This window comes from Pithys albifrons, chromosome 2, assembly GCF_047495875.1.
Source record: "Pithys albifrons albifrons isolate INPA30051 chromosome 2, PitAlb_v1, whole genome shotgun sequence".
Classification (NCBI taxonomy): Eukaryota; Metazoa; Chordata; class Aves; order Passeriformes; family Thamnophilidae; genus Pithys; species Pithys albifrons.
In genome coordinates, this window is record NC_092459.1 from 98,135,200 (window position 1) to 98,160,818 (window position 25,619).

Sequence of the window (25,619 nt, forward strand, 5' to 3'; positions counted from 1 at the left end):
CAGGAATACTGAATAAGCCACAGGGCCATCATTGTGACAAAGTCCTTTCTCTTGCACAGGACTCTTGTAAGACTCTTTCTGATTACTGAAGCTATACTATTCTCCTATACAAACAGAGTTGGGGGTACAATGGAACTGTGAACTTTCTAACTGATGTCCTATATTGACATGGGCCACCACAGCCCCTACCTTCTCCAGATGATTTCTCCCCTTTTGCAATACTCCAAAGCACCTCATCATTTCTGCATCAAGACCAACAGCAAGCAAAAGCAGTTTGGATTACACTTTACTGCCTTGCTTGAACTCCAGAGCATGAACTGAAGGGAGCAGTGTTAAGAGAGCAGTTTTATTTCATTTAACGTGAGGACTGATTTTAGGGAAGTATAACTTCAAAGCCCTCCCTCTTTTTAAAAGTCTGCTTTAGGATTTCTGATGGCAAAGCTTCCCTGAAGCAGCAAGTGGTACACACAGACAGAATGACCAACATGTAGTGCAAAAAGAAAAAGGAGCAAGAGAGGGATCTGTTCCAGCAACTACTGGACCTAATCCAACCAAAGGCCCTAAAGCGTTTCCTGGAGAATCCTTAGAGGACTGAAATAGAGCTCATTGCCCTGGAAAGAGCCCTGACACAGATCTTGTAGGGAGGAATGTCATGGATTAACTTCCTTTGTGACTGGCTGTAATGATGCACTCAGAGTGCTGCACTCTGGAGAAGACACACCATTCAGAGGTGATTAGAGGGCCATTCCATGGCATGCAAAATGCAATCCACCACCAGAGATGGATGAAAACAAAGGCATTACCTGCACTGGTCATTCTTAATCAGTAGTCTGTGATTTGCAGACCTCTACCACTTTTCCAGAAGAGGTTCTGATTTGTATCCAGTTAACTTGCACCATCTCCTTGCTTTATTACTTACCTACCTCATTGCCTAAAGGTCAGTTCACCAGGGGCTCATTTTCAAGAAACAGCATGCTACCAACATTTTTATATTTACTTTCTGTTATTGTTTATCACAAAATAAACTTATTCTGATAGCACTCAGTTGCACAATTTCATTGCAGCACCACCTAAAAATAGCATAATATTCGTCCATGCTGTTAACTCCAAGAATGAGTAAATGCAAACACATAGTCTTGGTTACACAACATTCCTCTCCTCCAGCTATTTTCTGGTCTTTAAATGAGAAAATAATGCCTCCCTGATCCTGTTTCCTTGACCATATGAGGCAGCTTGCCAATGTCTCCTCTTTGACTTACATGTGTCCAGAGAATCTCTTGACCTCCTGAACCCCAGTCCTTCAGCATCTTTCTCTTACACTCACAAATGTGCAAAAGGCATCGGACACTTAGCATGACAGACTCACGATGCTGGGAGAGATCAGCTTTTACATAGGCATTGCTACTGAATTCAGCTATTACAGAGCGTATTAATAGCACTCTGCAAATGCATACTTCAGAATTAGACCACCGTTTTCTTCTGCCCAACCAACAGATGAAAGGTTTTAGAAAGCAGAGAAGCATAAGACAAGGTGTTTTTTCTATAATGGTATGAAGCACTGACCTGACGTATGTCAAAATCCACTAAGAATAACCATTCTTGCTGGTTGATGTCTTTGCATGAAGGGTGTGAAAGGAATTTAGGTTTGCATAAATTACCTCTTCACCAAAGCAAGAACCTGTGACTTGGAGTATGTGATTTAGTTTTGTGTGGTCATCTAATTTTTTATGTTATTATTAGTAATCAAAGTATTAATGTGTCAACTGCTAAAGTACTTGACAGAGCCATTTGTCAGGAAGGACTTTTTCTAAACTGTTTGAAATGCAGTGCAACTAATAAATTCTTTTGCATTGTCATGCCTTATTAAGCAATACAGAAGCATCATAGAAATCACAAATGCCTGTGTAACAACCACCTCCACAGCTGATCAGTTGTTGCAAAACTGGATTTCTACAGCCGTTAATAGTCTGGAGTGGTATCTGGAGAGAAGCTTTGTGTGTGTGTGCCTGTTGCTGATGCAGACTGGAATGGAACTTTTAACAATAGTCACTCTCTTTGATGGCCCCAGGATGGTATCTGTACCCTGCTGCACCCACCACTGCACGCAAAGTGGTGCTGCACTGAGCAGAGCTGTGGCAGGTAAGTGTTCTGCTGAAGTACTCACTCCATTTCTTCATAATCAATACCCTGAGAAGAAGCAGGGACATTAATTTCCAAGCCCCCAGTTCCTAGACTTTGTGGTGGCTATTCCAGGGTATACTCCCAGAGAAACCATCAGGTGCAGAACAAAGGGTAATATCAGCACAACAGGGTCTTTGCACAAAACCCCACCATTCCATTAAGCAAGGTCATAGCAACATTTACACAGCAGTCTGAAAAGAAGGATACTACAAAGCAATGTGGCTTGGGTGTATTTAATGCCACGTAGTTTAATGGTCTTTTGTTAAACAAAGTAACACAACACAATATCTGTAAATGCACAGCTGTAATAGAAAATAATGCAATGTTAGTTCCACAGAGGGGATCTCTATGCCTTATGAGCTTCCAGAGTAGACTCTTAAGCCATTCCAGCAGGTATCCTGCAAATTTTCCTTCTGTTAGAAAGAACTGTGTGAATGCACAGGCCACATGCATCAGAATGTAGCCCATGGAAATATTTCAGGAACATTTTGGCTGAGATCCAGCCTTGAGTCAGCTGAGCCTCTGCAGGAATGCTGGGCTTCTCACTACAAGCATTGTCTTTGGGCTGACAGCATCACAGCTGTCAGAAAGCACACCAAGGAGTCTTGGCAGAACACTCCTCTTTACTCGGTGCAAAATATTGGTGTAAAAAATGATCTTTGGAGTAACTATTGGAGTTGTCACCAAAATGCTATAAATGTGATGTGGTGATATTCCTCCACTGCCTGAGGCTCACAGAACCATCAGTTTATCAGCTGTGAATGTGAGAATCTGGATCACACTCCAGAATTTTTTAATGTTGTCCCAGTATAGAATGTCTTAAAATAAAAAAAAAAAAAGAGATAAATTGAAAAGGAAATTCCTGAATAAAGGCAAAAAGTTCATACCATATAAGGCCAGGAATATTTGAGGAAGACATGCTGATTATTAAAAAAAAAAAAAAGGCCAGTGACACAGAAGATTATTGCCAATGTTTTTCTGATGAACACTTTTGGCACATCTCATTTGATGGTGTCCAGTATATCTCAAGCACTACAAAAAACTGAAGAAGAAACAATTAAAATAAATGGAATTTGTCTTGTGACCCCATTGGGAATTGGAATTTAAGTGCCAGAATGTTATCAACATTTTATCACAAGCTTACGCACTTCCTAATAATCTTTCTGTCTCTTGGACTGGAAGATCACACCCCTTAAAAAGATCACAAGAACTCCACAAAGACAGGCAGAGAAACCTTTATAAATATATAGTAAGGGAAATGGATAGATCCAGTAAACTAAAAGCATGAAAAGTATGGACATGAATAGAGATGATATAATTACTCTATTGTCAGAATCATAGTTGTTGTGGGATGTTTATTTTCTAGTTGTCTGCTGAACTGCAAGAGGTGACATTCTTGCCCCACTGAAACCAGTGGCATTTGTGCTATTGACTTAAAGACAGCTAGGACTTTATCCCATGTAATAAGCTATGAAACCAAGCCAAAAAAATCCAAAGTGTTCCTTGAACTCTTATGAACAGGAAATCCAGTTTCAAACTACAAAGCTCACGTTCAGCCCTGTGTAACAGATGCAAACAAAGGCTGTCATCTTCAGAAATACATCTGTAGGGGAGCTAGTCCAACAGGCAATTTTTGGAAAGAAATCAAAACAACCCCCCAAAAATGTGGTTTTCATGTTGGTCTTGCTACTGCAGCTGTGTTCAAGTCAGTATGCCTATCCAGTTCTCTATGGTCCAAGAGTCTTTTCCCCCTTTTTCTTGAAGGAAAGCATTTGAAGAATCAGAAGCTATTGCCAAAATATTGCCTGTCTCAAACTAAACAGGCACATTATTATCAACAAAAATGAAAATATTATTTATTACAGTATTTAGAAGATAACCAGGTTTGTGATCATTTTTATGGTATATGGGAGTTCCCTGTAGACAATTTTCTCATATCCAAGACCCCAGTAAAGAGATTCTTCTCTTGACGATTCTGTAACACAGAACTTGGGATTTAAAGATCACATTTATAATATGCTATGTGTGACTTTATCTGCCAATGTAACAGATGATTGAACATAAAGAATCGGCTGTATTGCCTCATTGGCAGTATATAGTAAATTATTTATAGAAAGAGTATGTGCCCAGTGACTGTAAATTCCTTTCTAGAAGGAATCTGGAAGGACCTTGTTTCTTGAGAAAATCCTCAAGCACAATAGTTAATAGGCTGTTTTCACTGTCCTCTCCCTGTTCTATCATTTATGTGTCCTCTCATGCCCACATTTGTTTCATATTGATCTCAGTGGACTCCAAACTCAAAGAGCTGAGAGTGGCAGAATTATACTATACTATGAGGAAATGAGGCAAATATGTTGCAATCAGAAATTAATAATGGATTTACGGGCTTGCTTTCCTGTATTCCTTCCCCTGCATCTTGGAGAAAGGAGGTTTTACATCTCCCTTGAGCAGACATTAACAGCATGGGGAATATCTGACTTGGAGTAACCGATGTGTGGAAAAATAAGCCAGAGCTGGCCCTGAGGGCGGGCGATGTGACGCAAGGTGGCTGCCCACTGCAGAGACTTGTCCATCTTTCTAAGTGACTAACTGCAGAACTGACAGAACAAGGAACAATCTGAAAGCTGGGAGGCATCCTGGCTGCATTCCTGACTGAGAATATTGAGAAATACAGGCAGCCAGGGGCAAGACGACTTGCAGAAGGCTCCTCGCCTCATCTGCTGACTGAAGTTAGAAAACCTTGTTATAGTCAGGCCTCGACAGCAAGATCCTGAAAACATTTAACAGTAATATGTTTCCATTGTATTCACAATATATTCTAAGTCAGCTATCCACATACTGTAGGCCATCAATAGCATGAGATTATCAATGCCCTTTCCCATATATAAAAGTGTATAGACAGAAACTTTCACCTAAATTCCAGCCCTGAAGCTTTTTATCAGTTGGATGTTTCTGTTTAGTCTTTCTCTGGATTTATTAAAATCACAGTGGTTACAAGAGCTCCCTGAAATGTTTATTCTGTACTATAAAGCTTGATAAAGTATTTTGTAAGCAGGGAAACACAAGCGAGATGTTAATGGAAGCATAAAGCTGTATCCTGGATACAGTATGGTCCATTTACCTGTATCAAGGAGAAATGCCACATTGCAATATGTGTGTGTGTTACCGTGAGATAACACATGCCTTCTGGGAATTAGCAAACAGTTCGCCTTGCCTGTGCCTTCAGCAGACCAACTAGAATTATCTCATGGTAATAAGCAACCCAAAATGTCTAATTCTTGCAAGAAAGTAGCAAGGAGAAAACAAACACTTAATTATTATGAAAGATCACATTCCTTCTCACTGACAAAAATGTTAGTGATTGAAGATGCCTTGGAAATGTATCTGAACTGTCTTTATTCTTCTACCTAGTCTGTCTATGAGTGTGCAGTTTATTATACATACAGTTATAAATATATAGGCATAGGTACCATTTGCAGATGTGCATAGACAGTTGGAAAAAACCTTTATGACTATACCTAATAAATTATGCACATACATTTAACTTTTAAACTGTTTAACATGATGTTACCCTTTAATGGGAATTTAGGATTGTTTTGAAAACATGGCATTATTACACCTTTTTAACTGTTCTAAATGCTAATGCTACAAGACAAAATGGAGATTTTACTGGAAAGATTTATGTACAGGTTCACAACTCAGTTTCAGAAACATCTAACTGCTTAATTTTGAAGATGACCAAAGAGGCATATTTTAAATGATTTTATCAATTGTTTTTATAAATAGCAATTAGTTTTTAATAGACTTTTAGAAAGAAGCAGCTTTAATCCAAAGAATAATACATTTTGTCCCAAAAATTTATTGGTTTATGGGTATTGAACCTTCTCTTGATTAGAGCAAACTGCATGATTATGACACACCATAAAGCACTTCCCTGTATACTTAATTTCTGAGCTTACTGCAGACTTACATGCCTGAAATCTGGCACAGATAGGCAGGCACAGGGCTGTCTCACTATTTTTGCCATCTCTGAGCAAAATTCCTCCATTCTCAGCCTTTGGTTCTTAAGGAATTTGCCAGAAACAAATAAAAAAAATTGGATGATGTTAATATTTGACATTAGGATTAGAATGGTTTTATGTTAATTATTGATTTGTCTCCTTTAATGTATATGACATGTCCCTTGAGACTGATGAGATAACTATAGAATATTAACAACCTTTCCCCAGACAAATGTTAGGCAAAATATTAATGACAAAATTTGCCTTCCTTTGGTCTCATTATTGGTAAAAGACCAAAGACAAATTTGTAGCTCCATGAACACAGGCCTGGAGACACATTCCTCATACCAAGGTGAGGAAATCAGCCCCCTTCACTCATTTATAGAATCTAGTCTTCAGTGCTCATTATTATTTGATACATGACTAACACAAACATATTGCAGCCAATGGCTTGCTCATGAACTATGCATTAGGACAACTGCTTAGAGTACCAGCTGCCTACAGTTTGGCCTTTTTTGTTAGATGGCAGCCTTTCTAATCCCTGTCTGTGCAACTCGCCAACCCACAGGAAGATTTCAGAATGGTTAATTCATGCAGTTTATGAACCAGATTAACAGTTACACAAACTTGCAAAATTTTCTCACTACCTAAATATGTTTGCAATAGAAATTCTGCTGATCAACATTGTCAGAGGAAGCAAAACTGCATTTTTATTGAACTCAAGACCCAAACATATGAGAAAAAGAATGCAGAAGCATGGATTAACATGTAGACAGTATGGTTTCACAAAAAGAAATTCTTTGTAACCACAGTAACATCCTGCATGTGGGAAGATTAATTTTTGGGGGTCTCTCTCTACTATAGATTTTTTTTGGTAGATTCATTTATTCTTTCCATCCTCCTGTTGTCATTAGTATGAAGGGCAGAAAAGGGAAGATGAGATGGGATAGGGAAAGCTTGGAGCGCTACTGCTAGGTGGTGGTGCCAGAAGCTGTGCAGTCAGGAGGTAGGGATCAGGTACTCAGGCACAGTTTCTCTGGGCAACCTGTTCCAGTGTCTCACCACCCTCAGAGTCAAGAATTTCTTTCTAATATCCAATTTAAACCTAGCTTCTGTTAGTCTGAAGCCATTCCTCCTTGTCCTATCACTACATGGCCTTTTCAAAAGTCCCTGTACAACTTTCTTGCAGGCCCTGGAAGGTGCTCTAAGGTCTCTTCAGAGCCTTCTCTTCTCCAGGCTGAACAGCCCCAACTCTCAGCCTGTCTTTTCATCTTGCCAAGGAATTCTCATATTCATTGATGGCGTTGTTTAGATCTACATTAAGGGGCCCAATCAGTACATTTCCATAGCCATCCATTACTGTTTTTCTTATTGCTGTCATATAAATGACTCTAGACTATGTGATTGTTAAATATTGGTTAATTTTGTTGGACCATCTTCACTAAACTAAACAATATTTTATGGGCTTTGTGCCTTGGTGTTCCATTCTCACCCCACTATTTACTACACTCATTTATTGTTTAATTTGAATTTTAGAGTGCCATTTGTCCTCCACATCTCGGCATGCTACATACCAGTAATAACCAAGATCCATAATCTGAGCTTGTTAACAGAAGAATAAATTTGAAGTTTCTGTGTAGTCTTCACCAGAGGTCTAGAGAGCTTACAAGAACCATGATTCTGACACTGAAGTTGCATATATATGCATTCCTTTTAGTGCAGCTCATGTTGTAACATCAAGGCTTTTGTTTGAAATTCACTAGCCTGCTGATCTCTCCCACAGTATTAAGACAAATGAGTCTTATAAAGAATAAGTAGCACTTGTAATTAGTAACACAATTACAATGAGAGTGGAATCTATCACTATGCACTATTTTGATATTATTACTCTGCATTAACATTTGCTTTGGCCCATGAATCACTGTCTGCATTAATGTTGGGGACCAACTTGTCTGCTGGTATATACTGGGATATCCCCAGCGGGGTCAGCAAAGGAGTTGTCTTACAGCCCCAGGGATTATGGCCCTGGCAGCTCCACCATGAGCCTCACTGGGAGTCAGATCCAGTCTTTAGTGTGTTTTCTCCAGAAGGTGAATAGCTAACTAGGAATGAAAATTAGGGAAAGAAAAAACACTTGCACAAATGTGTGGTTCACTTTCAGTGATTCAAGTTTACTGTACAACCTACATCAAAACAAATCTTTGCAATTACATTTTTCTTGGGGGAAGGGAGGTGGTTTTTTTTTTCTGAACTCCTACACCCTGGTTAAAAGCTTAAAGCAGGCTGAGTTGTGCAAGGCTGTGTTGAGACTGATTAGACAGGAAAGCGTGCTGTGACACTCCCATCCGTGTGAAAAAGAATGAACCAGCTCCTGAAGTCTGTCCTTGCTGGAGCTTGATCTTCCTCCCACATGTTCATGTCAGCAGTCCTGATGCAGGAGCAGGAGATGCATCCAGTCCTTACTCAGCAACAATGGCTATGGAAATCAGAGGGAAGGGTGCAGGCTCAGCTGGTTTTTACGCATCAGGATTTGTACAACTGCAAGTTCTCTTTCTAGTAAAAGCTCAGTGAAAACTGACCAGGAGGTCTTAAGATTTGTTTCAGTGCATTTTCAATGTATTTCTATGGGGCAAATACTAGCAATAGATGAGTAGTGCCAAAAGTTAGGCTTAAGACACAAATCTAACCTGAAAAAAATGTATATATATTTCAATTTTGCAACAGAAATAAACTTTGACATTGTCAAAGATGGATTTGCAAACCATACTGGAAAACGTTTTCATATCCTAGTGGGATCATCTGTCCGACACGTCATTGCATCACATCAGATCTGTGTAAAAAAATGAAATTATTCTCTTAAATAAATCATTAGCTTGCTAAACTTATTCTCAGATATTCTGTTTAGTTTTTTAGTGCTCCTAGAAGGTGCTGAACTTTACAGTACTTCAGCCACATGTTCTTAATTCATTGTACATCACTATCACCAACAATGCGTGGCTGAGTTTCGAATATCCCAGAATAAAGACTGGCATTTTCTGCCATCCCTGCAAGTGCTGGCACGATCACAGAGCATTTCCACTGACTTTAAACTAAGTTCATGAGTTAGAGAGGGGAACAACTTTTCCTGTAGCATGAGAGGCATACTAGGTGCCAGATAGGAACAACTGGCCATGGGTAACCCCTGACAGATCTGAACAGTGACCTAGATATCAGAAGCAGCATAGCACCTAACAACAAGAAATACAAAGAAAATCCATAACCTTTATTAAATATAGTGTTGCATTTCATCTTCCTGCAGATACGTCATTATCATGCTGTGGGCAAAGATGAAAATAGCATGCCTGATATTATGCATTTATATAATGCATAATAATGCTTAGCAGACATAGAGCATAGTTCATTCTCAAAACACTTAAAATCATTTAAACCTCAAAAAACCTGTGAGGTAGAGAAGCATGTTACTTCTACTTACTTTTTTAATTCTTATTTTTCCACTAAAACTTTTAAGTGCATCACATCAAGGAACAATAGATCTTTGGTCAAATTCTGATCAAATTTCTTTGGTGAAATTTCTAATTATCCTTGAAGCCAATAGAAAACTTCCAGCAATATGACCAAAATCAGACTCTGGATCCTATTCACACATGCTTTAAAGTTGAATTGTTTTTGGATAGCTTGGTACATCTAAAAATAAACCCTTTAGTTTATTTTTATCTCATTCTGGAAATGGGGTTGACATTGTTTCTTACTTCTCTGGCTAACTTAAAAAGTAGAATCTGACAGCGTGCTGCTTTTCTTGTTTTCTGTGTTCTCTGTTTCCAGGCACTCCTGTTTCACAGGCTGAGAAAGCAAGATGACGTGGGTTTGTGCAGCAATGTTACTGGTGGCAGACTAGTGCACTGTACAGTCAGTTATCACATCTCAGGAGTGACCACGTAACTCAGAGTAAGGTTCCCTTTGCTCTCCCTGCACCTGACTTCAGGGTGTTGGTTTTGTGCAGGCAATTAGTCAATTCAGAGTGAACTCTGATGCCTTATCATTCTCATCTGGTTGTATGACACCCTCTTAGGACTCTATAAAGGAGATCCCTAGAATCCATCCTCTTTTACATCCATTGCTGAAGCTATTGCAGCCAAGGTTATGGCCAGTTCTGACTCAGAGGCTGTTGTAAGAGGTTCAGATGGCCTTTCTCCACTCCTGATAACCTTGGAGAAGAGAGGACAGATTTCTAATTAATCTTCAGCCCACTGTGAGACATGGTCAGCACAACTCATGGCAGAAAGCAGTTGTTGCCCATTTTGTTCCACATACAGATCCTGGGAGGGATAAAACATACTTTCTCTTGGGGAAATAATGCATTCATTTGAACAGGCCATTGTGGTTAAACTGTTAAAAAGTCCAGGAATGCCTGTGTCAGTTCTTCTTTTCCAACATTTTATTCTATCCTGTCATTTTATCAATTAAGGCTATTCTGCCAGTTTGGTGCCGTCAGCAGAAAACAAAATAAGGAGTCTGCTTCTTTTGGGGGATAGAGGAAGGGGGGGGGGGGGAGTGTTAGGGGAGAGATGGAAAAAAAGTACCACACAACTCAAGTCATTTTAAGGTGGTAGAATGACTCAGTAAAAAAGTCAAATATAGTACACTCAAAAAGGTATTTTAACCAAATAAGTCCTAAATAAGTAAAAAAAATAACCACACATAGAGACACACACACACACATATGCTTGAATGCTGTAGCCAGGAGTTTAGCTCAAATGGGCAGAGGGAAGACTCCTCAAACTGCCCCTGTGCTCCTTGAGGATTACATAGGGTCTTTGCAACAGTTACTTACCTGTTACAGAATCATTTATTGAATCAATTCATAACAAAACCAGGAGAAGGTTCCTGCATCAAAAAGCTGTTCTTCCTTGGATAAGAATATGCAATACCACCACTTTGCACCTTTCTGCATCAAGGAGCACTTGTTGTACTAGTGTAGAATATATCTTTGGAAATACTAGATTTTGCAAGGAGTAGCAGCTCCATTTAGCACTGACTTTCTATTTCCACAGAAACCACGCCACTGAAGTCTGCAGAGGGCAGATGCAGAGTGAGAACATTTGTGACCACTTAGGTTAATTGCCTGTCCCAACTCTTCCCCCACTTCTGGTCTCTGGTGGCCCTCTGAAGATCAATGGCAGATTACCAGACATCTTGTTGCAGGCTTTCTGCCATCCTACCCCATCTCCAGGGGTTATCTAAAGCTGGTTTAAAACTGTACCCAGAGGGTCCCTGAGGACTAGTTCTCATGAGTCTGCTGTCTCCTTTGTTCCTGGCTTCCTCTCTATTCCTGGATTGGCAATTTAGTCTCTCTCCTCCTCAGATCTACAGCTGAGCAACAGCTAGGGAAGCTTCCCAGCTCTAATGCAGAGAGGTACATTATGTCTTGTGTGATAGCTCAGCTACAGCTATGATAGAAATTGTGTAAATACTTGATTTAAATAGTTGGTTTACTCTTTGCCATGTTTTCATAACAAATAAGTATTTCCAGATAAAAGGAATACCAACATATTGCATATACATTACAGATACTTCTAACATGCTATGTTGTTTTCATTGTTATTCCTCTCTGACACATAGTTTTTCTAAGAATGTTAATGTTTCCCAAAAATTGAAGAGCAAAAAAGATATTGTCAGTGCTGCTACATGGAAATGATTCAGCCTTACCTCCTCTGCCAAGATCCTTAATCTATAAAAAAGGAAAGAAAGAAAGAAAATGAGACTTTTCAAAAAAGCAAGTTTGAAACCACTATTGAAAGCCACAGCAGTAAAGAAATGCTGCAGCAAATGAAATCAAGGGGTGAAATTCAAGCAGCTGCGATTGCCCCAGGTTTCATTATGGTTCTACCTCAGTGCTACAGTAACTTGCTAGTTTCCTTTTTGAAACTCCTCAGATGTGGGAAGAAATTGGCTGTGTGGCTGAAGAGACTGGGGGTGTCAAAAGAAAGATGAGATATCAAAGCTGAAGGAAACAATCAAAACTACCTATTTTTAGCAATGAGAGCCAGTGCAGAGATCTTCAACAAAGTGGGACTAGTTTACAAAACCCTTCTGGGTTTTTTATGCCATTGGAGGCATGTGCAGGGACAGAACAACTAACCCTCACAAGCTTCTCCATACCACTGGCAACCCACATGTTTAAGAGATAGTTCTTCCTTCTCTGGAGTAGATATGCCATTTTAGAGGCCTTGGGGATGGGCAAGAAAGCTCTGTAATTATAATGTTGTACTATGATTTTATTGTACTCCTCCCAGAGGCACAGGCTGATCAGTGACAAATGCTGCTTTTATTTACTGTTTACATATGAAGTTCCTACATGGATATTCTTATGGCAGTTCCTTGTAATGGCATCAAACCAATAAAAATCTTCAGTTAGCCAGAAAACGTGAAGACACAAGCTTAGCTACATTCAGGGAAAAATTTCAGTACAACTGATGCTGAGACAAATTCTGACCTGTTAGATGTATATAAACCTTTTTTTTTTTGCATATATATGATAAGGGTATTCACAAGGGGTATGAGTTGCTATTCAAATGAAAAGAAAAAGCTAATTTTTTTTGATGCTTAAATTGTTTGGGCAAGTTACAAGATACTTCACTTTTCACTAAGGCTGTACTTTCTAATGATTCTTATGTCAAAATCAGAATCTTGACTGTAATTAATATTTTCAAAGGCTATTTATACTCCGAGTACATATAATTTTGTCTTGTGTCCCTCATGAACATAAACAATTCATGGCACCCTGTATCTGTAGTTTGTAATGACCTCAGGATTCCCTAATGCTATTTCAGCCTTATTACCTGCAGCTGGAGGTATTTTACTCTTTCCTATTTGTTAGGTCTTTCATTTAGTTTTCCACACTACAGTAGATGTCCTGGTGTAATGAAAGGAAATAAACCCCATGATTTTGCTCTATTTTATTCACATTTCAGTGGTCACCTGTTCCTGTGTTATTTCTGAACTTCTCACCCTTTTGTTGTTGAGAATTGAATCTGAAAATTGTCGGAAAAGGTTTCATTCAAGTCAGTGTCTGAAATCACTACTACAGTAGTGGATGGGATTCAGTTACTGTTAAGGTGGTGGAATATCCCCGCTTTCAGTGCTGAAGTTCAAGCCAGTCACTAAATTAATCATAGACCATCTGAGGTGGGTCCAGAGGGAGCACTGGAGCCAGGAAGCCAGCCTTGCACCTGGCTAGATGGATCAAGGTTCCTCTGCTTGTCTGGCTGCACTGCTCCCATCCAGCACATCCTTGCAAAGAAAAAGAGCAGGCCTAAGAACCAGCCACCTGGCTTCATGGAGGGGGAGGCACATGGGCTTGGTTTCTACAAGGCATAAAACAACAAATCTGTTCTGTCTGTGTGCCAGTAAGCTGTAGCTGACTCACTGCTGGAGCTCTCCTTGGGAGGGACAAGTGTCTACAAAGCTCACAGACACCTCAGCTTCCTCACTGAACAAAGTTGTCTAGTCACCAATAAACAGCTATTTCTTGCTAAATGAAGAGAACGAGCACTTTTCAGAATGAAAATGGTGTAAAATCTTAAATCTTGAGATGTGCATCCTTTCTCTTTGCCTGATCCAGCCAGGAACAAACAACTGGGTGCTTGCCCAGGGTTGAGCAGGGGTCTGTGCAGGTTCCTTGGAGCTCAAGGTAAAAGAAAACAACCACTAGCTAGAGCTTTCCATTGACATGAGTCTGTCCTTTTCAATTGTGATGTGAGGAACCAAGGCTCACTCCACTCCTGCACTGCATGACTCACACTGGGCACCAAGCAGGACTTAATGCCGCTTGAAGCAGCAATAACTTCTGCATATTTTAGTGCAGGTCTCAGTTTGGAGCATCTTCCTCCCAGGCCAATTTTGTGCTCAATCTGTTGCCTTTCTTCTGTTTTGTCTTCTTGGAGAGTGGCTGGGGGATGAGCAGAACCATCTCTGTGGTCACCTGCTCTTCCATGCAGCTCTTCATTCACTGTCCCTGCATTTTCACACCGGAGGGAAACAAGAAGCCTGTAGTAATAAGACAACAAAATTAAGCTGAGCTATTAAATGACTGAATGACCTTATTAACACAGAAGATGATAACAGTAACAACCACAGCCAAAGCAACTGCAAAGCAGATCTTCAGATAACAAGAATTATTACATTATTACACTTTTAATTTCTGATGACCCAACGTTTTCCTATGAATTACTGACCAAAGCATATTCAAATTGTAGGGCAGGAAGTCTTTCTAAGTCTTCCCTCAGTTAGTGGTACACATCCACAGATACTGGAGTTTGCACTCCTTTCTATTCCAACCACAATCACGTACACAAATCCATACCATGATGGGTTTACATTAGTGGGAGTTTTGACCAAGTAAGGATTGCAGAGTCAGACCCCACGCAGAGCCTTAGACACAGACTTGTTCTTATTTGGGATAAAAGCAAATGCACTTTGATGAGCTAAGCAACTAAACTGGGTTAATATCCAGTTTGTCAACAAACTTGTTTTGGCATGCTGGCTAGACCATGGCTGCTTACCTCGAGTAAACCCGATCTTGAATTATTTCATTCCCAGTAAAATGAAAGACCCTAAAATTTCTCTTGCAGTCGGGAGCGGCAGCTATGTGAGGAAAGAGCCAAGAACTCACAGAGGCCCTTGTCAAGATTTGGGAGGCTTTGGTCCAAGGACTGCTTGGGAACCTCTGTCACTCCAGACTGACAAATTGTGAATGCTCAGAGCAACATGATGCTGAATGTGCAAACAGCGAGTTCAGTTACGCTGCTCGTACAGCATGGGAATGTTTTCTGCCTGTGCCTGCATCAGCTACAGAGGAAGAGCTGTTTTCCCAAACATGTAGAAAACTTCACTGTCAGCTGACCAGTGCTGAGGAGCTGGAGACACCTCTTGAATCACACCAGAATTAACAGAGCTAGAACAAAATATATTCTACTAGTAGGTCTATAAACATAGGTGTGCATATATATATTATCTAAATATACAAGTAATGTATAACAGTCTATGCCCTTTCATAAGCACATAAAGGCTTCCTGAAGATAGACATACAACTCATGAAGTGCCTTCCGAAGTGCTTTCATAAGGAAAGTCTTTCAGAACAAGGATTGTGTTTACACAATTTATGAGGACATTTACAGCGTCAGTTACACAAATCTGCCAAGATATTGCAATGGAAATTCAGAGCCACTGTCTTTCTTTTGGTTTTGGTGCAGGGAAGGTTGTTTGTAATTTTTGCAAATTATTTTTAGAATTTGGTGAAGGGTTCGGATGGTTTTATAGCAAAGGCTGCTGTCATGTAAACACCAGTAACTTCTCAAAGATGAAAATGTGTGTCTGCTTCTAATTTTAAGCACATGAGGTCACTGGTTAAGTGTTTGAGGACTGTGCGCCTGTTGAACTTGAGTGAATGGATGTTCCACAGAATCTTGTTCATCCCATTTCAGCTTCAAGTGGGTAAAGGAGGATGGCTGATGGTCGATGACTTGACTCATACAGATGCTCTGATGCTGACACAGGGGTTTACAAACCTCCAGAAAGTCTGTGCCTTGTGGGCTTGGAGCTGTACAAGAGGCAGACAGGGCTGCTCCTGCTAAGACAAGAAAACTGAGAGACGACTCCTAGCAACCCACTGCTCACATCAGTCCACCACCCCCGTGGGCTCCATCCCGCATGCCTCATGCAGGGGGACTTCGGATCCCCTTACTCCTTGAGCCCTGCTGGCTGCTCCCGGGCCTCCCCATCCCCTCAGGCTGGGGATACGCCCGGTGGGCCCTGGTCCCGGGGGCTGCCCTCCCCGCAGCCTCGCTCACACCCGCCCCATAGAACCACAGGGTATCCCGAGTTGGAAGAGACCCACAAGGATCATCGAATCCAACTCCTGGCCCTGCACAGGACACCCCAAGAGTCACATCATGCTCCTGGGAGCGTTGTCCAAATGCTTCTTGAGCTCGGTCAGGCTTCGTGCTGTGACCACTTCCCTGGGGGTCTGTTCCGGTGCTCAACTACCCTCTGGGTGAAGAATCTTTAACTAACATTCAGCCTTCACATCCCCTGACACAGCTCCAGGCCATTCCCGCGGGTCTTGTCACTGGTCCCCATGGGGTAGAGAAGCTGTAACCTGCGATGGGGCCCCGTCCCCCTTCACCCCACGCTGGTTCTGGGGCCGCTCCCGCCCGGCCCCGCCCGCGGTCACAGCGGCGGCAGGACCGGCCCCGCCCGCCCGCGTTTGCCGCGCCCGCCCGCACCGCGCGGCGCTTCCTGCGGCGGGGCTGGCGGGGCGGGGGCGACAGGGAGGGGGCGGAGGAGGAGGAGAAGGAGGAGACAGGGAGCGGGAAGGAGGAGCCGGGGCCGCTACCGGATGCTGTGAGGAGGCGCCGTGGCCCTCCTGCGTTGCCGGTCGCTCACCTGAGCGGGCAGGAGGGCGGAGGAGTAGGAGGAGCCGGCGGCCGAGCTGCGCGGAACCCGGCGGCGAGGCGGGCGGAGGGAGAGTCGGCCGGGCGAGGCGATGGCGCCGGGTGCGTAGCGGGCAGGAGGCCCCGCGTCCCGCCGTGTGCGCCCGGCTGGCGGCGGGGGCGGCCGGCGGGCTCCGCCGCGGCCTAGGAGCGGCCTCTCCCCTCGGAGCGCCGGGCGCGGCGCCGCGGTGGCCCACACCATGTCCACCCGCACGCCGCTGCCGACCGTCAACGAGCGGGACACCGAGAACGTGAGTGCCGAGCCGGGATCCCCTCCCCTTCCTCCTTCCCCTTCTCCCTCCCTCCCTCCGCCTCTGTTCGGCACCCGGGGCGGCCCAGGCCGGGTGCCCCAGAGGCGGGCGGGCCCTGCCCGCGCCCCGGGCTCCTCCATGCGGCGCTGCCTGGGCGGGTCCGGCCCGCCGCGCTCCACGTCGCCCCAGCGCGCCCGTGGCCCGGAGCCTCCCACCGGCAGCGCTCCCGCAGCCCCTTCCAGTCCCGCCGGGCTGGGCTGCCCTTATATGTCCTCGGCTGTCGGCGCACACGGGCCGCCGGTGCGGGGCCCCGGCGGGGACAGGCCTGCAGCGCCCGCGGGCGACAGCCCCGCCTTAGGGCGGCCCCCGCACCGCGCACCTCCGCGCCTGGGTCGGGATAGCCACTTGTGGGCTGTCAGACCGCCTAACGCTTGGGCCTGTCTCGCCTTCGGGGGTTCAGCGGTACTTGCTCTTTGTTCAGTGTGCACTTCCAAGAGGGTCCCTGCTGTTGCTGTATCCCTTCCTCTGTTTTGCTTTGTGTTCTCGCTGAGAGAGGCTGTTGTCGTGTCCTTGGTTCCTCCCGAGTTCGTTGTATCTTCCTTTGTGCTCCGTTGAAACATCTTTGCGCTCTCCTCTGGAGTGGGAGCACTGTGGTTTTCTCTGCTGTGGTGGTCTTCTGTAGAAAACAGCCAGACCTAGCTACGATAGAGGGTGTACCTGAGGAATGCTGGACCCTGTCTGGTCCTGTCCATCAGTGGTGATTATTTAAATAAGTGGTAGTGTGGGAGGTGTGAAATTTTCCTCTTGGGTGAGGGGACCAATGTTGAAAGCAATATGTTTGCAATGTGTTAGGTATTGTTCATTGCCTTTGGAAAGGTGGCAGGCGGAGGGGGAAAGGAGTCATAGGAAATCTAACACGTGCAGTCATACCCACCTTCTACTTGGCTGGAAAGTGATTGGTAAGAAATGAAGAAAGATGGCCTAGTGGGCTGGAACGGGTTGAAGAAAGTGCTTGTTTGTATTGCATCAATCTATAGAGCTTCTGGCAAGCAGTAGGATCTCATAAAGTGTGTTACTGTACAAGCCCAAGTAGTAATGTCTTCTGAATAGGGTACTGACTGATACAAAATGAAAAGTGAATATGAGAAGAGGATTTAGGAGACAGAAGTAACAGAAATGAGGTAACGGCTAAAGAAGGGAAGCCCTAGCTTGGTGAATTATGATAATGAGCTTGTAGTATCAGTCGCTCAGTGGAAGTTTAATTGACACAGCAATATCAGCCTTATTGCTAGTTAAAGCAAATAGATGCATTTGTTGTATCCCTTCATGGACTGATGAGTTCTGTGTTAGTGGCACAACAACAGTAAGTCCTTGAGATGAAAACTTCGATTTAATTAAATGATAAAATCCATGTTTCTGTGATATGTGTTACTCGTGAGTCTCCATTTCAAATGTATATAGGAATGTTGATGAGACATAGATGACAGAAGGGATGTTATATAGACACATATATTCAGTAATGTAGTGCATAAGACTTACAAAATTTACACAATGCAAATGGAAATATTCTCAAATGTCATTGTCCATATAGAATGAAAATTTCAATTAAAATGTTAGTAGTTCTTTTAAAAAATATGCTACTTGTAAGTGCTCAATTTTGACACTTAGGGAACAGAAAGTGTTATTTCTTACTATTGTAATTTCAGAGGATGCATTTGGTATCAGAAAAAAACCCAGGTTTGTACAGGATATCAGAATATTCAAAAGTCACGTTTGCTTCTGAAAACCTTTGTGTAAGTCTGTAACCTAATACTAATGAATATAATTCTCCAGTCAGATAAACAGCAAAGAGCTGTGCAGTAGTAAGTTCCTACATCTGCACAAAGTAATTCTAGTGCTGTCATTAATGTGGCGTCTGCTGGGTTTTGGAGCAGAGACCTCAAGGTCTGCCTGTCAGGCAGCCTCAGGAAGCTGTCTTTGCTACCTGTGGTGTCTTTTACTTTTGCTAAAGTGGTAAGTGTAGGATGGAGAAGGAGAAGATGGTCTGTTGCTGACTTCCTGATCAGCAGCATTCCTTGATTTAAAATGGATTTTGTGAGGGTGAGGTGAGACTCTTAATTTACTTTTAATGTGCTTCCTTCTGCTAATAAACACTAATGGACTGGGGAACTGTTTATGCTGATAGAGCTTGATGTACAAAGTCAAGCTAGTAAGCTCTGGCTATCTGAGGTGGTGAGAAGTTGCAAGAAAAGGAAGAAGTAATTGGAAAGAGTGAGGAATCAGGACCAGTTTTTGGCCTGGTAAAAACATCCATCTTCGTAGTGCATATTTCCAGTCCTCGAGTATACATATTAGCAAAGCTCTCCCAAGTTCTGCAGCTAATGGTGATTTCGGGAGAGACGTTTTTCTTGTGTCTCATGTTTGTGGCCATCTCAGCAGTGTGGCTCCATTGTGTGACTCCCAAGGGACAGGCTGTAGCTCTGTATCCCGGAGAGGGCTGATTGATGGTTCTGAGTACAAACCTATGTACGCGTCCAGCTGTGCTTTGCACATGGTGTGAGGTTGTTGCATGAAATCATGGGGAACTACCCTGCCATCACCCCCCTTTGTCTCTTGGCAGCTGCTTTCAGTACTTTAAAATAGAAAATGAATAAAATTTTAATGTGTGCTTTTCTCAGTGTGCAAGTATGTGTTACATCATTTGAAAAAAAAATAATCGGATATAGCACCTATCGTAAGAATATACATGCCTTCAGAAATTATGGTACTTACTACTAGGATGGATGAAAAACTTGCATATTTCCATAATTCCTTGTGCCTTTTATCCCACAGTGCCCTTTGAAAATAGTCTAGAAGGGATAAGGTCATGCAGCATATTACTTGATAAAGTCTTATCAGAAAGCTGGAATAAGATGGTCAGGAACTGTCAACAACGGACAGACAACAGGTGGAGGGAGCCAGTGGTTGTGAAGCAGTGTCTGTGTAACTGATAGGTCTGCCTTATGCAGATTCACACCCGTTGTCTTTTATTTGCCATTTTGCTATTCCTCACATCTCCCAGTGCTATGTTTAACTTCTCTAGCATATGCCCACAAATACTCTTCACTGGAAATGTTCTTTTTCTTTCATGAAAGCTGTGTTTAAGGAAACAAAATAGATTATGATTGTCAAACATTTATTCTAACTGAACATTTTATTGGGAAACTTGGGGAAATTATTGGTATTACTGTACTGTATTTTCATGCCTATTACCGGATTTATTTTTTCAAATGAGGGCTAAGAGTGGTATTCAAAATAATAATTTCCCCATGTTTTGATTTTGTACGTGTAACTATTTTCAGCTTCCTCTTGATACATTTTACGTAGGCTGTGACGGGTAATGTGTCAGTGCATTCAAACACTTGTAGTTGGGGTTAGTTTGGGTGAACAGAGCTTCCCATCTCTGCTGTCGCTGGAAGAGGAGAAGCACAGAAATCAAAAGCTTGGAGCTAGACTGTCTCTCTTGTTTTCATTGAGTTGGTATTAATTGAGTGAAGAGGCGCTTTTATATTTTTTTTCCTATATATTTTTATAGTGTTTTGTGTCACTAAATTGGGGAATGGTTTTCCTGAATTAAGACAAAAGAAATGCATCAGTAATATGTTCTCCTGAATGTTTTTCCAGAGCGTTGTATAAGAAGATACTCAGAGTTTAAGAGTTGGCTCTATACTGCTTGCTGTATAGTGCTTTTAGTAAAATTAATAAAAATGAGAATGTTGCAGTTAGCTTTTTTCTGACATAAGGACCTCTTAGTCTGGTATAAGAATACATTTTTTTCTCTGCACTAAGTGTAATTTAATCTTTTGAAGGGATCACTGTTACCTGTATTGCTGTTTATTTGTGTTGTGGTCTCACCCATCTAGCTAAGTTTAAAGGTATTGTTTTGTTTTGTACTTTTCAGATGCATCCAAGTTGTTTAGTTCAGCTGGAGCGATCTGGCACGTTTACTGTGGAAGAAGGAACAAACAAGGCAGGAGTGCTGGATGATAACTCTGGCCAGGGTCGAGGAGGAATGTGGGAATTGTGGTCTGTCTTACCAAACCAGTGCTATGTGGGAATGGTTAAGGGATGTCATGGCAGCACGAGTTTTAAGGAAGGATAAAACTGTGACCTATGATCATGTGACTTGCTTCATTATTATACAAATAATTATAAATTTGACACACAACCATTTGTGGGCTAGCAAGGGAAGGGTGATGTCTCGGCTGCCAGCTGAAGTGGGTGTGGCTAAGGAAGCCTTTCTGATAGGGGAGGCTACTAGACAGCTGCATTTTAAAGAGAAAAAAATTGAACAGGGCAAGAGATAAGAGGATAGAGTGAAGTGGTCAAGTTGGGGCTATAATGATTATACCATGTTTAATTTCTTTCTATTTTTTTTCCTTCTGGATTTGGTTTTGCACAATAAGAACACATGGTTTTGATTTGGACAGAGGGGGCGTGGGAGAAAGTATCTGACAAGAATTCTTTCCTTCAGTGCCTTAAGCAGAGGAATGGCCTATTTTCCAAGCCTTATGGGTTCAAGAGTACAGCTGTATCTTTCTTATCCACAGGAGATGTGCTTGAGCAAACTGAGGAATGCCTGTGTTTTTTCCTTGTAAGAATATTTTCCTTGATCGTAAACACACCTTTAGTTTGTATGTTTGTTTGAATGGTAAGAGCAGGCTATGTTCTCCTAATCTTATTTTGAAGGTTGCATTTTCACTATGCAAACTTTTTTTGTTGTTGTTTTGCTGCACATCTGGAAGCAGCTCCTACATTGTGTGGGGAAAACACACGTTTAGCCAGAGCATTGTGCACAGAGAGAGAGCAAGGTTCATTTTGTTATAAAGTATGTTACCCATTTTGAAGTGAACCTTCTGTGTGGATCAGAGAAAGCAACGGGACAGGTGATAGAGATGTTTAGTTTCATTTTGCTTTTGTAAAGAGAAATATTTTGGTACAAAGGAGTGAAAATCTAGCTTCATGCTTCAGTGTTCTTTCCAGGCATCATGAAAGAGTACACAGGGTTAAAGTTCAGAAAGAGCGCAGTTTGCTTGTAGTACTTGTTTCATTTCATACTAAGTGGGGGCTTGGAGGTTCATAGGTAAACATAAAGTTGGGTTGTTTGTGGTTGGTGTTCTGCAAACTGTACTTCCATGGTCAGTGAAGTTAAACACTGAACTAGTACAAGGAGGTTATGGTCTAGGGAGACTTGTTATCAGTGGGGTTTTTACTGTAATATTTTTCTAATCATATGGACGTACTGCTTATATTAATACAAATTTTAAAATGTTTTTAACTGTATACTTAAAATAGTTTAATCATCAGTAAAGACATGATTTTTTTCCCTGTAGCACCCAATTATATTTTTAAATTAATGTTTCTGTTATAAATCTGTTAAGTTTCTACTATCACAATTACTATTGCTTAGCAGAGGAAGCTCCTGATAACTTCTAATTGATATTAATAGTTTAAACACAAAAAGAAATTTTTCTTTTTAAGTGCAAATACAGTGGTTTCTGTGAAATATGTTCTGGATCAGTGATTTGTATTTGTACTTGCAGAGTTTTTTCTTGTTCTCAGAATTTAGTATAGATCTGGCCTTAATATCTTACTGATGCTTCAGACAACTTAAAACAGTTTTCCAGTAGAGCAGATTCATTGAGAAACTACCCTGTTAAAAAAAGGAGAGATGATTTTACAGTTAATGTGGAACTATAAATCAATGGTGCAACTAAAGCCCTAAGACAGGTCGCTTATGAGTGGGCCTACTCACAACTTGAGAGTTTGAGCAAACTTTTTGTATGTTGCAATATTGGAGAGAAAATGTTTCTGTTTTGATCTTATCTTTTATTAGCTTTAGCTTTTATTTTATTTTAAAATACACATTTACAGTCTGTGCTGTCCTCCCGGTAAGCTGCTGCAGACAGTGACAAAATTCAAGCTTAGCTTATTTATGTTGTGATCATGACACCATCTATTCAGTTGTTGTAAACAGAATGCTTGGTTCTTGTGGTTGTTTTTGTTGTGTTTTTTTTTAATCTTTCTGGAATTTCAAAATAGCCAAAAATATTTTTTTATGCCCTCATATTTTTTTTCTGGGTCTTGATTCTTGAATGTTTACTCTGCTCTAGATAGTGGCAAATCAAGAAGAAATGTGCTCCACAGTTGACTGTTTGTGAAAGCAGCCATGAAAACAGGAAAGTTTCACCAAAACATTCGCATTGTTCAGTGTAATGAATATAATGCAACTCAATCTGAGGTTTAATAAGAAGCTCTTTCTCCACATCAACTACCAAGCCTGTTTAATTGTTAGCATTTCTCTACTTCTTTCACATTCTAAATTAGGGGTGTTTTTTGTGTTCTCTGTGCTCAGTGCTAAACTGGGCTTTAAATTAGGCCAGTTGTATTTCATGTAAGAATGAATCATCTTTGTTTTTCTGTGAATAACTTAGTAAAATAGCAAATTCAAAGGATTGCTGAGATGTCAAGGTCAGATTCACACTTTGTAACTGCATGTTATGATACATCTTAGATAGTTCACTCATCCGAGTGAATCCAAGGTTAAAAGTTGCAAGAGGTTAGGATGACCCTTGTTTTGAAGATAGTTTCCCTGTGGCTGTTTCAACTTTTGTTTCCTAAGCAGTCATCAAACATGCTGTAGCTATCATGGTAAAATAGTTGAAGGCAGAAGCATTAGAAGTTACTCTCTGTGCTTGTCATAATCCTACTTTTTTTGAGCTGAGATGGCAATTGAAAAAAAGTTTGGTTGATTGGTTGTGGTGGGGGTTTTTTGGTTGGTTTGTTATTTTGGTAGTGGTTTATTTTTTCCTAAAATAAGCATTTTTTTTCAGGGATTTGTTTTTGTATGCTTTCAAAGAAAACAGCAACTTGCATTGACAGACATGTTCACAGTTGTAGTGAGGTGCCTGCACAGTGAAATTCAGCGGGGCCACAGTTAACCTTTAAAGCAGAGAACCCGACATGCTCATGGAGCAGTGGCACAGCTTAGTCTGTAATGATTAATAAATAGTGTGTTTGTGTGAAATCCAAAAGCACAGGTTTATTGGGCTTCTCTGTAGAATGAAGGATCATTGTTATTCTAAAATTCTCCATCTCACCGGGACAGCTGATGGACAGACACTTCACATTGCTTAAATCACTGTGGAAAGCAGGCTCTCATTTGTTGGAATGAATGTGTTGTCCATGAGTTTTCCGGTTCTCCTGTTCTGCTGTTTGTTGTGTATGGATTCAGAAAAAAATAATTTTCCTTCTTTTATTGTGCTGTTCCTATGTTTGTGGGACACCTTGGGGGTAGGCTATGAGTGTCATCATGAGAAGTGGTCTGCATTCCGCTTGTTTGGTTAGTGTGAGTATGCCTTGCAGTCAAGATGACTTTTGTAAAAGCTCCTGCAGAGCTGTTCAAGGTCTAAGTGCTCAGTACCAGTGACTCTTTTCCCTTTGTGTGCAAACTATTTCCAGTTTGCAGTGTTTTATAAAGATGTAAGATTCTTACAGAAGAAACCTGCATTCAAAATATGGCACTACAGCATGCATTGAAAAAGGGGTTATATTTCTTCACACTGGTGTTCTTTGAAAATCTGACAATATAGCAGAAAGAGAACTCTTGATTATAGTTAGCTTTAGCCAGAATAATTAGATTAATTTCCAAGATGTATACCAAATCTAAGAAAGCCTTGAATGCCCACACACTGACACGTGTGTTCATAGATGTAATGATTTCCAAGTTGAGGATGGTTACACATACTGGAGTTATACTGAGGTCAGACTGAAACATGTTCATGACTTCAGATCAGCCTCTGCCTTGTTCATTGTGACCCCATGTGTTGGTATTAAGCAGAATAATATTCCTGGTTTATGTTTAAACACCTGTAGAATTCACAAAAGTAGCAGAATGTTAATCAGAGCAAAGAATGATGTCCAAATGTAATATATATTTAATTGATTCAACATAAGGAGCTTTGTCCAGCTGTGTTGCAGAACTGTATTTTAAGTACACAGAGCTGTGATATGAGTAGTGTGAAAGTAAGACAGAACTTTACTTCACCTCTGATGAAAGCATTTGTGTAGTACATAGATGTTCATGTAGCTGAACATATGGAGTTTCTGGGTAGCCCATGGCAGTCTTTTGCAAGAGGAGATAATGATAATGATACTGGTGACAAAGTCTAATTATCTCTATATTATAAAATAATAGTATCCCATGATAACTTTTAAAATCTCAAGCAGAGACAGAATTAGGCAAGATTGTTAGAGGGAAGTGATATCTTTCATTAGACAGATGTGGTTGAAGAAAATAGATTAGATTTGGATAGATTAGGCTCTAGCAGGGCTTGCTGTAAAGGCTTTTGCCCAGGGCAAGCCTTGTGGTGAAACCTGTAGTGCCTCTGCTGTGCTTCGGTAGGAGGGCCCACGCCTTACTCATGGTGCTGTAAAACACACATTTTGTAAGCAGAGGGCTCAGCCTTAGTCACTGTGGTGGAGTGCTATTTTCAGATCTCCTGGTAGCTTTCCTCCTGGCTTCCTCCTTTCCCCACTGTTGGTTTTTATCTTTTTCATCTTAACCCAAAAATATTCAAGAAGCAAGTAATGGAAAAATAAAGTAAAATATCTTTTACTTGTCCCCAAGCCGTCCCTTTTTTTTTTTTTTAAGCAGA

The 25,619-nt window shown here is 41.4% G+C and overlaps 1 protein-coding gene across 6 annotated transcripts in view; it reads left to right on the forward strand.

Annotated features, from left to right (window-relative positions):
* Positions 1–16,554: 16,554 nt before the first annotated feature.
* MARK1 (microtubule affinity regulating kinase 1) overlaps positions 16,555–25,619 on the forward strand; it is a 60,023-nt gene continuing 50,958 nt past the window's right edge. For 2 of the 6 annotated variants that reach the window (XM_071579116.1, XM_071579125.1), the window contains exon 1: positions 16,558–16,923. In XM_071579116.1, coding sequence (XP_071435217.1) covers positions 16,873–16,923 — 51 coding nt within the window. In that variant the 5' untranslated portion in view covers positions 16,558–16,872. Of the gene's footprint in view, positions 16,924–25,619 lie in introns of all 6 variants that reach the window. The other 4 variants (XM_071579101.1, XM_071579110.1, XM_071579148.1 and 1 more) reach the window with 3 other exon arrangements.